General features: G+C 41.2%; 2 protein-coding genes across 3 annotated transcripts in view; one reads left to right on the top strand and one right to left on the bottom strand.

The window, feature by feature from the left end:
* dtl (denticleless E3 ubiquitin protein ligase homolog (Drosophila)) overlaps positions 1 to 11,290 on the bottom strand; it is a 31,093-nt gene extending 19,803 nt beyond the window's left edge. The window contains exons 1-7 of the mRNA XM_068045828.1: positions 11,165 to 11,290; positions 5,510 to 5,632; positions 4,701 to 4,799; positions 3,092 to 3,153; positions 2,873 to 2,993; positions 2,720 to 2,785; positions 22 to 137 (exon numbers count right to left, since the gene is read on the bottom strand). Of these exons, the coding sequence (XP_067901929.1) occupies positions 22 to 137; positions 2,720 to 2,785; positions 2,873 to 2,993; positions 3,092 to 3,153; positions 4,701 to 4,799; positions 5,510 to 5,632; positions 11,165 to 11,213 (636 nt within the window). The 5' untranslated portion in view covers positions 11,214 to 11,290. The remainder of the gene's footprint in view (positions 1 to 21; positions 138 to 2,719; positions 2,786 to 2,872; positions 2,994 to 3,091; positions 3,154 to 4,700; positions 4,800 to 5,509; positions 5,633 to 11,164) is intronic.
* A 102-nt stretch (positions 11,291 to 11,392) lies between these two features.
* ints7 (integrator complex subunit 7) overlaps positions 11,393 to 14,026 on the top strand; it is a 77,443-nt gene continuing 74,809 nt past the window's right edge. For both annotated transcript variants that reach the window (XR_010976214.1, XM_068044987.1), the window contains exon 1: positions 11,393 to 11,533. Coding sequence is in view for 1 of the 2 variants with exons in the window: in XM_068044987.1 (XP_067901088.1) it covers positions 11,440 to 11,533 (94 nt within the window). In the remaining variant the exon portion in view is untranslated. The remainder of the gene's footprint in view (positions 11,534 to 14,026) is intronic.

Raw genomic sequence — 14,026 nt, 5'->3', positions numbered from 1 at the left:
GACTGTGAAAAGCAATCATACCACAGAAGGAGCAAGTCCCCGTGAGGCCAGTCGCCGTTTCTTCTGTTTTGGAGGAGTTTGCTTGGCCTGCATGTTGTGAGCGCCAGTAATTTGCTTGACTTGTCTGTAAAATCCATCTAAACAGGAGCAAGAAGTCTATGAATATCCTTCAAACTTAACACACAGTCTCTCCCCACCACCCCCCCCCCTCTCCTCCTGGAGGAACTCATTTGCCCAGATGGCCACTCTTCATGCCTAAATGTAGACAGTGAGAATCAGCAACCTCTTAGACCTGGTCTGGGGTGGAGAGGGCATCACAACCAAACCACAGAAAAGTATCTTGACCACCTCATGAGAACAGGGATCTCAGCTTTATGTTCTGTATAGTTCAGTTCCACACTGGCATACTGCAGAATTATATAGCAGGGAACATTGAAAAAGGCCAGTTAAAGAATGCACTCTTGCAAGCTTATTTTAAATGTTTCAAAGAGTCACTGGTATTTGGGTATTGCAATGAAGGAAGTTTCATATCTGACTACAAAAGAACGGAACTGCCATTAATAAATGAACATATTATTGCAGTAATAAAAATGGAAAATACTGGAAATACTCAGCAGTTCAGGCAGTATCTATGGAGAGAGAAACAGAGTTAACAATTCAGGTCTGTGACCTTTCATCAGGGCTCATTTTATTTCAGTATTTTATTTTTATATATATTATTGCAGTATGGCATCAGTGGATAGTTATTCTATGCCCTTAAACAGGTCAGCAACTTTTGTAGTCAATACGTCAATGAGGCCAACATCTGCTCTTTCAAATGAAAGAGCACAAATCAAAAACATGTTAGATTTCTAATTTATTTTCTCTGAATGCAAATACCGCTCCAAACAGCAAGAGCACATATGGCATCCTGTTATGTACAGGCCAGCGTGCACAAACTCAACAAAATCTTACAAAAAGTTTTTAATACACCAATGCTTTTACTTTCCATCATGGCACAACTTTGCTTAATACCACTTTCCTCTTATTAAGCAATATTTCAATAATCAGACAACACAATCAGTTCACATTTCAGTCTGAACACCAAGGGCTGCAGCAGTGCTGGGACCATTGATATATTCCACAATTTATCAAGTTACACTTGCACCATTAACAGCCTCAGTAACACATCCAAAATGGGAGGCAAAAACTTGTTATAAAAAGCTGTTGGAAAGTGACTCATTTTGTTACATGGGAGGGACATAAGAGGAAGTACCTGCACTCGATTCACACTGGGAACATCTGCACCCAAATTACTGGTTTAAAAGAGAAGTACTTAGGTCTCCGAATTGAACACCACAGAAAGAGGCCTATCAGCACTGCATGCCTGTGCCAGCTGTTTAAAATCCAATTAGTCCCAGTTGCCTGCTCTTTCCTCAGAACCCTACAAATGTTTCACTATTTTGGTGAGTCCATTTCACCTATAGAATTGTTTCCATAAAGTAGGAAATGAAAAATAAACTATATGCAATACTTTGGAACCATAAACGGGTTGCATGAACCTGGAAACACTACTATCCACAAGCATTGCTCGGTACATTAAGCTAGGCAGAGTCCACATGGAGCAAACTGCAATTCTCTGATGTACAACTGAGTGATTTCATGGCATTTTGTACTTTTCTTAAAAAGTGTTGAGAAGTGTTCTTTTCAGATAAGTCATATTACTGCAAGGCAATGCATTAATTGTCTTGGCTTACAAATGAAAAATTCAAATGTTTTTAAATGTGCATTTTACAAACAAGATAAAAGATCAGTTCAAAGAGAAAATGATCTCACAGTGAATGTCAGCATTAAGCGCTTCTAAGCTGTGAATAGCAAAGCCAGGTGCAGATGAAAGCTCCTTCTACTCTTTCCAGCTTGATTTTCAACTTCAAAAGCAGCACATCCCGAAATGCATCAGGATTTTTTTTCCTGTTCCACATCCCAGCAATCCATACCTGGCTTTCTGAGGCAGTTTTGTGCTTGAATTTGAACTTTTCTGTGCCACAGTAACTGCAAACTGGGTTCGGACCGTCTGAACTCATTAAATAAAAACCTTACAGCCAGCAAAAAGGAGGTCAAGTGGCAACTATTACACATTCATAAAATCACTTAGTGCTTTGTTGAAATGGTTACCCTCAAATGCATATTTGTAATCGAAAGAATCTAGTTAACAGAAATTGTGACAGGGACTGTTCTACTTTTAAATGGGGCCTCAATTTCTCCAACTTCTCCCCACATCCCTCGTCAGGATTGGCAGATACTAGAAAATATTTGCTTGTGGGTACTTTTGAAGAGCCTACTGGTCCATCAGCAACTAACACTGAGTAACCAGTACCCATATTTTAAAATTCCAATCTTCCTTGCAATATATCAAGGAGAGGGCTCCATGGCCTGGGGGGAGGGGGGGCTGCTGGGGGTATGGAAGCAAGGAATAAATTAACGCTCCCAGTTTCTCATGTACCTCTTAGGGGCTGATTATATACTTTCAGTGCTAGGGGCTTGGGGGAGGATACACTGCAAAATGATGCAAATGACAGACTCAAGATTAAAGCAGGTGATGAAGATAAAAAATAAAACAAAAACTTAGGGATAGCTTTTCTGATTCTGACAGTGCGCTATGCCCCACAAACACAGTTCATTGAACGCTACTGACACTTTACAAAATGTGTTTACGTAACTATTTTTAGGGAACCCATACCTTTCTTACTGCTGCGAGTGTCCCAGACCATTATATTGCCATCTCTTCCACCAGTGCAAAATACAGCTTTAAAAACAAAAAGGACAAAATGAAAATTGTTTTTTCCCCTTTTATAAATAAAGCTCTACAAATTAAAACAATTAGATATGGTACCTTTTTCCTGCTTTCCAAATGCCACAGACTTGAGGCTACATTGGTGGCCTTTAAATGTGCCAAGGAGCTCACTCACTTTCACATCCCAGAGTTTTGCTGTCTGATCTCCTGAAGCTGTAACCTTCAAAACACATACAAAAAGCACAAATGTTCAACAGCACTATCATTACACTCTTATCTGCTAAAAGGAAGGTACAAGGAAAACAAGAGAGTACTTACTAATTTTGGCTCTCCAGGAACCCAAGCAAGGTCAAACACTGCATTGTTGTGAGCCAACCATGCTGTAAATATAAAAATCTAATTTAGAGAGTAGAGACCAGGTTAGAAAACAGTCACAGTTGTCACTGGTATCTCAGTACAATAGAATTGTGGGCAAATGCAAGGTCCGCTTAAGCTGCAAAGAACATTCAACAATACGTTATAGATTTTGCACTTCCAAAATTAGGTTAAATCTAGAGCATTTCGAGTTCCACAACATTAGGGTGGAGTGTCGGCAGTTACAGGTCTGTCACTATTGCTGTCAGTGATTGGGGAGGGGTGGACAATTTGGAATGATGTTAGAATTTCACCAAGAACAGGATCATATATGGTGGGATGGGAAGGGAGATTTCCACTGTTTGCTATTTATAGCGATTATAAATAATGCATTTAAAATTTCAGTTAAACAACAGCTGAAATCTCACCCTTAAAAAATATTGGCATCATTATGCTAAACAAGCCTGGGGAATCACAATGATATATCACACAAAGATACCTTACATAATATTGGAATGACGATAGCAGTTTTTAAGCTAAGTCTAAGTTATCAAAATCTCCACATAATACTTAAATTTTTTTATTCATTCACGGGCTGTGAACATCGCTGGTAAAGCCAGCATTTATTGCTTATCCCCATTTGTCCTGGAGGTGATGGTGAGCTGCTTTCTTGACAACTGAGGATCTCAATAGGCTATTTCAGAAGCCCCTGTATCTTTGCCTGAGGCTGGTGGCCTATACATCACTACCGAGCTCGTCTGTACCCAACTTCACAGTTCAGACCAACAACTCAATTCGAAGGGAAGAAAAATTTCTCCACACCACTGCCTTGACACTGAGTCAGTGCTCCAAGACGTGGACAATTTGATGATGGGCAATGTAACTCTTTTGAACTGGAGAAAGAAGAAAAAGGCTGTAGGTGGCAGCTTAGTAAATGAACTTTTATTGCTTGTAATGACCATGAATGAAGATACTTTTGGCTGCTAGATAATTTGGGTTGCTGGTTTCATAGGCAGGTAATATATATTTTTTTCACCACATATTTTGTGAAAGCAGGAAGCAGGTTCTCTCAGTTTATTGAGCTGTATCTGCTGTACAGCTAAACACATATATGTGTGTGTACTCTAGAATGAAAACCAATAAAAGATAAACCACAATTGATGTAGTTATACATGAATTGTGCAAGGAGCTGGGTATGAGTCAAAAGGTCTTTCCTCATTCTAAATTTTATGTTCTTAAAAGGTCCATGTCATTCCCACACAGATTTTCCATTTGAGGCTAGTCCATTTACATGAATTTTAAATTACTTGCAGATTTAATTGAAATGGGGACAATAGCTCACCACATATAGAGCTACAACTACTACTGAACAGGAATCTAGATAGTGCCTGTGAAGGATAGAATGGTATCACACCAAGAAGCGCTCTCACAGCTACCCCCTTACCAGATGTTTTGTGTTTATAAAACAGTGATGAAATCATTTTTAAAATGAAACGTGTAGTTTCATGACATGATCAAGATTTAGACACACCCCTTTCAAACAGGAAAGCAAGCAAACAAAATCTTGGCATACCTCGAAAAGTTGGGTCCTCCTTGTTGTGGCATTCTGTATCATACAGCTTAACTACACCTTCTTCATTTACTACTGCAAGGACCTGATGCAACTGCTCTGCTGTAAAGTAATCAGGTTAAAAATCAACCAGCACATCAATATCTAATTTGCAAACAGTCCTTTTTTTTTTACATGGAAAGCAATACTATGTTACACAAATGAAGACTAGGAAGGGATCTCCCAATTTTATATTAACATGCATTAGGATTTAATTCCATTCCCTTTTTGTATGATTGTCCTTGTACAATTTTATGGAGGCTCTTCTAGCAGGATAGGCAGGTGTCAACTCCAATGCCATCCAAAACATTTCTCAACAGAAGTGTGCACCTTAAAGAAACAACACCTTCAGGTCTTACTTCTCTCTGTCAGACAGCTCTACTACTCAAACTATTCACCATACTTCAAAATGTCCAATTGGCTCACATGTGTCATTACATAATGTAATCGAAGAAGCACACACTTGAATCACTAATGCATTTTAAATTAGATGTAGTTAATTCTGCCTCATTATCCCCATCAATACACTGAATAACATCTTAGAGGCACTGGTTGTTTGCTTCAGATAATCAGACTGTAACTTCAGGTATGTGGCAATCAAACTTGCAGTTTCCAACTACTAGCATTGCAGACTGTAGCAAATGTATCCCAGACTAATGTCATCTCTCAACCATTGAAAGAGATGCTCTGCATAGAACTTTTAAATGAAATCTAGTGAAACGCAATAAGTATGCAGTCAGTCTTCATTACAAGCCCTGGATAGGTCAATTTACCTGTAGACCACAAGCAACGAAAAGGAGGAACAGGTACCCCAAGGTCACCATACGAAGTGTGTTCATCCCGTCGATGACATTGGTAATTTTGCAGCAGGGTCTCTAAGGGGTAGCTGTGAGGCTCTAGCAGGAAAGATAAAATTATAGTGAAACTGATGGAGAAGCAACAAAAGATAAACAAATGTCCACATGACTTAGTACAACATATCTTTTGTGTCAGATATCCCACATGTGAAAGTTTACAGCAGTCTGTACAGAAGTGAAGCACTAAGAAAGCAGTATCCAAAAGCTGAAGTGAAATCTTGAACCAAATTGAGTTTAATGTATTGTTACTAGAAAGGTGTCTCGGGTTCCCTCTCAGCCTTCACCTGGTCTTACCGTAACAGGGTTTAATTTTAAACACACGGTGTTTTTACCTCCCCCTTGGTGAATCCTTGTTCACCGCTTTCCAATTATAAAGGCAAAGAAACCAGCACAAACAATTTTCTTAGGTTCAAAGAAGAAAAGTTGAAATTTATTAAAAACTCTAATTCGGTTAATGCCTAAGGATACCCGACGTGCCCATGCTAGCATGCATACGCAATACACACAGGCAAATAGAGACAGAAAAAAGAAAAATAAAGTGGAAAGCTTGAGGCAATATCTGAAGAGTCGTTATGGTTCTTCGAGCTCACTCTAGGGTCCTTGATTGTAGGTAGAGCTTGCCTTTCGCTGGGGCCCAGTATTCTTCTTAAACCTTATTTGTCATAGGAAACTTTTCTCTCTTGGGGTTCATGTGTCTTCAGTGGATTCAGAGGCTTGTGAGAAAGAGATGGGAGCAGACAGGAAAGATCTTCTCAGTCCAGGAGCAGACAGACTTTCTCTGAGTCAAACTCTCTGTGGCCAGTTCAAAAGAAAACCCTAGAACAGCCAGTTAGTCATGTGACCAGCTGGTCGAACCAGTCCTGGTCCTTGTGGATTGTATCCTCCTTAGCAGGCCCTGGAATGCGCTTCCTCACCTTCGATGTCTGTTAGTATGTAAATGTTTTTTTTCCAGCCATGGCTGATCTGTTTAACAAGTCATTTCCTCATGACAACAGCAGTTAAAAATCAATGTTCATACCAAAATTAAATGTGCTTCATTCTTGGCAGGTGGGGCATAGCATGACAGTATATTCAACCTCACCCCTTCCCCCAAAAGTCAGCCAGCCAGCCATCCATCGGAGCCACATTCAAGTGGCAATAAATCATGCGTGAACCTGGAAGGCATCATAGCTGAGCCCAATTTCATCCTCATCCAACATCCACACTTTTCAGCAGGAGCCCAGGGTCGAATGCAGCATCCTTAGTGCACTTCTGTTGAGAAGAGATGAGGTGGGACCTTCTGATTTGTGTGGTTCAGTTCCAGTTCAAATTAGGTGGAAATACATTGCCAATGGGGGAGCAGTTTGAATTTTGTGTCAAATAAAAACAGTTGCATGGTGGACTTCCTGCAACACATGGCATCGCAGCTTGAATTCTTCCTCTAGCTCCATTCTGCACTATTAAACTAACTACTACTAGAAATAAATCATGAGCTGAAAGGCAAAATGCAGATAGCGACACAAATCACAAAGATACCCCTTTATAGGGACATATGAAAATAACTAACAGAAAAAGATTAGCTGCTCCATCAAGCCTGACGCATACTGTTACGGTGCAACATCATATCCCCAGTGCTCCCTGTAAGATCTCATTGTAGATCTGCTATTGTAAGTCGCTGGAAGAACCACACAGCACTACCTTCTGGATCGCTGCTATAAACTGAACCCTTATTATCGACTCCCTCCAGTGGCACACTGCACATGCTATATCAAGCACGCACAGTAGTTTCAAATGAACAATACACTACATCCATCTCCTTCTTGGTAAATGATTTTCAATGGTTTGTTTACATTGTTCTGTTTCGACATTACTTCAGTTTGTAACATAATCGCTTAATTTGGCAGATGTTTCCGCTCACAAGTAGGATAACAGACATGTGACATCAGGAGTTGTCTCATTTAACTCATGTGATTCATCTGATGTGTTGACATCTGGATCCGATGCAAGACTTATGGATGGTAAAGAACGCGCATTTCATGTGATGATTTGCAAACCACACTTAGCAGTGGTTAGTGATCCTTTTCTGTTGGTTACAACAAATGGCTGGATGTAATAGGGGGTTGTTTGCTTGCCAACATAACCATCACGTTTTACAAGCACTTTGTCTCTTGGTTTTAGTGGTGTAGTTCTGAATTTCATGTTTTGCTCTGCATTTGCTTCCATGAGATCTTTGTCCTCAATCACGCTCATGTACATGTTGATCATTAGCTTTGCAGACAGCTCAGTCAAACATGTGCGCATAGGATGTGCAAAGATGAGCATAGCTGGAGGCTTTCCAGTGGTCGAGTGAGGAGTCTCTCCGTAATTGTGAAGAAAATGATATAACTCCTGCTTCCACGACTTGCTCTCAGCAGTAGCTGTATGGATCACTTTTTTCAAGGTACGCATGAATCTCTCCACTTCCCCATTAGCTTTTGACCAACAGAGTGTGATTTTTCAGTCAGGTAGTTCGCAAATTTATTGAACTCATCGCTGTTGACTGGTGGTCCATTGGCACTTCTCACCATTTGAGGGACTCCAACCAAAGCGAAAATCTGGTCAAGCTTTGGGACGACTGCTTTCACTGAGGTAGACATAACAATTTCTACGACTGGGAATCGACTGTAGTTGTCACTGACAACAAAGAAGTGCTCATCAGTGGTTCAGTCTGCAAAGTCTACGCTAACTTTAATCCATGGGCCTGCAGGTAGCTCAGCCATGTTGAGCGGATCAGAAATATTTTACATTACGGATGGCTTGGCATGGCAAACATGGATTGATTGTGTGCTTCAACATACGGTCAATTCCATGGAACTATACCTATTCCCGAAGAAATTGCTTGGTTTTGATAATTCCCAGGTGACCCTCATGTGCTATTTCTACAACCCATTCTCTCAATGACTGTGGAATGACTATGCAGTTGCTGCGTAATCAGAAGTGGCTGCACCTGTGAGCTCATTTCGAACATTGTGAAGACCGTGTAGCATGTGAGTGACTTGGTTTGTAGATGCTCTCAATTGTGCAACGTGTTGACAACTGATCTGGGTGCATAGCTTGTTTGTGTGATTTAGTCCACTCCCACTTGGTGGTCTCTTTTGTCAGATCACAGAGGGGCAGACAGCATAGCAAGGTCAGGAATGAAATGTGATGAGCCCAAGCTGACTCCAGACTTCATGCATGTTCATAGGATCTGCAGCATTTCCAATGACTTCAATTTTGTGGATCAGGTGATACTCTTTCACTGCTGAATACATGAAGAATTTGATACTGCTTTTATTGAACAGGCACTTGTCTTTGTTCAGGGTGAGGTTGCATTCTCTAAGATGTTGTAGGCATGCGTGTAGCTGTGTCCTGAGTTCACTTTCAGTACCACTTTAGATGAGAAAGTCATTGCTGATATTCAGCTACCCCTCAAGTCCTTGAAATGCAGACTGAATCACTGAAATACCTCAGCTGCTGACTTGACTCCAGAGTTGAGTCTCTTAACGAAAGAGTCTGATGTGAGTGGAGAACAGCATAAGATCCCTACATTCTTCTGCAAGCTTGATCTGATGGTAGCTTGCATGGAGGTCAAGTTTAGCAAAATGTTTGGCACCATTCACTTTCTTTATGATCTTGTCAATTGTCGGTGTCAAGTCTTTCTCGTTGTATTGTATTGGTTTGGTGACCACATATCGACACAGATTCTGATCTTGTTCTCGCTCTTGGGTTTCTTCACAATTTACATGGGTGAGACCCAAGGGGCGGGTTCGTCCCTAACATTCTCAATGTCAAGGCCAAGCAAGTGAAGTTCCTTCTCTGTCTGCTTTCTGACATGGAATGGTATTTGTTTATGTTGACGCACGACTGGTCGCACCTTGGGATCTACATGCAGCTTACATGTAGCACCCTTCACTTTGCTGATACTTGAAGTGGTCAGCATACAGTTCAAGAATGTTGTTGATATGTGTAGAAACTGCACATGTGACTGCAATCATGTGCAGATCTGTTGCTGTGTGGAAACTGATGAGTGTGTCATTTTCTCCAAATATGGCATAGGATGCAGCATTCGTTCTGGTGTCTTTGAATGTGACTAGTTTCAAAAGTCACAAGAACTTTCAGTGGTTTGTTACTGTTGTAGGGGAAGATTTTTGTATTCCCTGGTTTGCAAAGGATGGGGCAGTCCATCACACTTCTTTGCAAGAGCTATCCAATTAGTCCTAATCCCCGGCACTTTCCCCAAAGTCCTGCAAGTTTTTCATTTTAAAGTACATATCCAATTCACTTTTGAAAGTTTCTACTAAATTTACTTCAACTAACCTTTCAGGTGTCCTTTCCACTCATAACAACTCACTGTGAAAAATACTCATCTCAGCTCCTTTTGTCCATAAATCTCTGTCCCCTGGTTACTAACCTCTGGCCAGTGGAAACAGTTTCTCCACATCAAAACACCTCTATTAAATCACCCCTTAACCTTCTCTGGTCTAAGGAGAATAATCCCAGTTTCTCTAGTCTCTTCACAAACATATTCAACAACAGCTTGTATTTGAATAGCACTTTTAATTTAAAAAATCCCAAGGCACTGCACAGGAGTGTTATAAAACAAAATATGACAGCTATCCACATAAGGAGATACTAAGGGAGTTGACCAAAAGCTTGGTCAAAGAGGTAGGTTTTAAGGAGTGACTCAAAGGAGGAAAAAGAGGGAGAGGCGGAGAAGCTTAGGAAGGGAATTCCAAAGCTTAGGGAGGGAATTCCAGAGCTTAGGGAGGGAATTCCAGAGCTTAGGGAGGGAATTCCAGAGCTTAGGGCCTAGGCAACTGAAGACATGGCCGATAATGATGGAGCAATTAAAATTGGGGATGCTCGACACCAGAATTAGAGGACTGCAGATATCTGAGGGCTGGAGGAGATTACAGAGATAGGGAGGGGAGAAGCCATGGAGTGATTTGAAAACAAGGATGAGAATTTTAAAATCGAGATGTTGCTTAACTAAGAGCCAATGTAGGTCAGTGAGCACGAGTGATGGGTTCCTCTGTAAACTTATTTTTAAAGTATTTTCCGTTTTTGTAATCGGGAAAATACCTAACACCAAGTAAAAACTAAAACTTATTCAAACGGGATTCATCTATAACCTTGATCAAACTCATTCAAAAATACTCAGTTGAAATGACTCGATTCTGATTATTTCAAGCAACTACTTAACAGTCTCACCAACGTCTTAATAGCTGAGACATAGTAATGCATACCATAGATCATCAGGAAATAACTTTTCTCCTCTAAAGCCAGTAAATAAAGTGACAACGCAGTTATTTTGAACCTACATATTGCAATATAATTAACCAATCGTCTTGAGTTTTTACTGCAACATGCACTTCAAGTAAGAACGCTTCAGGAAATCTCTATCTTTTAAATTAACAATCGAAACGCATGAAAGGCAAGATTAGCTTATATCCAAATGAAACAAAATGGCACAGGTCATTTTTAAAACATTCGGATTCATAAAATGTAAACAAGCACGGCCACAGAAAATGTTAGAAACGCATTTTTAGAAAAAATGAAGAGCAGTCTCACCCCGCGTTCTGTTATAAACCCTGCTGTTGAGTATAGCGCGGAACAGCATCTTCTAATCGCTGGAATTCCTGAAATAAACTATTCCAACTCCCGCGCTCTCCACTCCATACTCAACCTCCCGCCAAATAGACGTCACGCTCTCTGATTGGTCCGCGGCCCCCAGCGGAAGTATGTCTGTAACTAGATTCCGCTCGCCCGTGGTGGTCTTGTCGTCACTTCCGCTCCAGAGGCATTACTGGGAGAAGGCGGTTGAGTGTGAGAGGTAGCTGGCAGCCATGGCGCTGGTGACAGCTCGGTCGTTCCTGTCGGAAGGAGGTTATGGGGAACAGGAAATGGATGCGAATTCTGCTTTGATGGAACTGGATAAAGGTATCGGTGCTGCCGCTCACTCCGCAGCCAGAGGATTGGGAGCCGACCCTGCAGCCGGCTGGTGCCTGTTGGGTGCAGATTAGCCGCCGCTCTGGGTCTCAGCAGTGACTAACTCACTTCCCTGAATTTAACACAGTCGTAAAATAAATTCCGATACGGTGTTGAAGTCGCGTTAAAAAGTCTCCCTTGGTCCGTGGGACCCTCCCTGAATAGAAGCATCGTTTTTTAAAAATTCTCTCAACAGCACTCAATGTTAAGAATTTCCCTTTTGATGGTGAAGGTCTGTGCAATTGGGTATAAATTCTTCCATCCGCAAGAGTACAGCTCCAGTACGGCAGGATAATTCAGCTGTTGACGGATGCGAGTTGATTCTATCACTATTAGTTTCAGAAAAGCACCACATTATAACCAGTCTCCTTTATTAAGAATGATACTATCTCTAGTCAGATTAAAAATGACGCAAAATTTGATGCAAATTGGCATTAAAAATTAACGCCAATTTTGTACATTCTGAATGGATTTATGAATTGTTTGGAATCCTACACTTTCCACAGAGATAATTTTGACAATTGTTTCGTGTGTTTACCTTTTAAGTTGGTCAAGTTTCTAACATGAGCTAAATATAGGAATAGTCATTTAATTTGACAACAAATCCACTAATTATAATAGTCAGTGACTCTGATCTAGTATTCCCAAATTAAGTATGTTGAAATTGTGCTGTATGATATTAACAAAAATTCATTAAAGCTGTTACTTTAGCACAATTTCAAGTGTCAAAGCCAAGTAATACTGAACATTCACACGTGTCTGGAAATTTAATAAAAGTAGCCTTGTTTTATTTTAATCAATAGTTTTCTCCAAGCTAAACTTCCATGAGAACTAAAATAAAAGCAAAATACTGCGGATGCTGGAAATCTGAAACAAAAACAAGAAATGCTGGATTCACTCAGCAGGTCTGGCAGCATCTGTGGAAAGAGAAGCAGAAGAAGGGTCACTGACCCGAAACGTTAACTCTGCTTCTCTTTCCACAGATGCTGCCAGACCTGCTGAGTGAATCCAGCATTTCTTGTTTTTGTTCCATGAGAACTAAGTTATTTTCATACAGGTTCTCACCTGTTTGCTACCTTTCATGCTTCCCTTCTGTCGTTTTTGTGCTTCTACCTGCTCCGAAGTTCATAGGTTCTAGTTATCTGTCTTTTCCTCCTCCAATCTGTAGAGCCACTCTTTCCTTGCTCCTCACCTACTTTCACGGAGGTGCTGCCTTTTTGTTTCACTGTTCAAGGTGTTCTTCTCTCTTACCTTTTCTTTCTTCCTTGCTTCAATTCACAGATTTTTTTCTCCCAAATACCCACCTGGTTCACAAAGGCTCTCTTCCATTTAACCAGTTCAAGGAAGCAATATTCCCTTCATGCACCATTCACTGCCACTCTTGACTCTTTGCTAATACTGCTGCTTTGTTTGGGCTTCCCACCTGGCTGTGGATGAGAAGTTCTATCAATTGAGAGACCAGGAATTTGTGTTCACTGCCTGTAGCAGAACTGAATCCCTGAGGAAATCGGCACTAATGGGATGGAGCCAAGGCTCCAAATTGGGGAATGGAAGATGACCGATTTAAGATGATTGGCAAAAGAACTAAAGGCAACACCAAAGAGAGATTGAGGAGGCTGAGCTGGTATTCTCGAAAGTTTAGAAGGATGAGGGGTATCTCATTGAAACATTCAAAATTCTTAGAGGGCAGGAAGGATGTTTCCCCTGAGGAGGTGGGGGTCGATAGCCAGGAGAGAGAGTTTCAATAAGAGATAGGCCATTTAGGACTGAGATGACGAGGAATTTCTTCACTTAGAAGGTGGTGAATCTTTGAGCCTCCATAGCCCTCTGGGATAGAGAATTGCAGTCATTAAGTATATTCAAGACAGATATTGATAGATTTCTAGATATTAAAGGTATCCAGGGATGACATTGAGGTAGAAGATCAGCTATGATCTAGCTGGCCCGAGAGGCCAAATGGCTTACTCCTGGCTCCTGTTTGTTTGCTTATTTACTTAGAGATACAGCACTGAAACAGGCCCTTCGGCCCACCGAGTCTGTGCCGACCAAGAACCACCCATTTATACTAACTCTACAGTAATCCCATATTCCCTACCACCTACCTACACTAGGGGCAATTTACAATGGCCAATTTACCTATCACCTGCAAGTCTTTGGCGGTGGGAGGAAACCGGAGCGCCCAGCGAAAACCCACGCGGTCACAGGGAGAACTTGCAAACTCCGCACAGACAGTACCCAGAATTGAACCCGGGTCCCTGGAGCTGTGAGGCTGCAGTGCCAACCACTGCGCCACTGTGCCGCCCGTTTGTTACGTTCCTATGACTCTTTGCAAGTGGGATTCATGGTGTGTATTTAATTGTGAGCGTTTCATTCCTGGTATCTGGATTTGGGCTGGGATCAGTCATTTGAAATGTCCACATACTAGAACAGCAGTTTAATAACTGC

This window comes from Heterodontus francisci, chromosome 13 (assembly GCF_036365525.1).
Source record: "Heterodontus francisci isolate sHetFra1 chromosome 13, sHetFra1.hap1, whole genome shotgun sequence".
Lineage (NCBI taxonomy): Eukaryota > Metazoa > Chordata > Chondrichthyes > Heterodontiformes > Heterodontidae > Heterodontus > Heterodontus francisci.
This window is presented reverse-complemented; position numbering and strand designations above follow the sequence as displayed.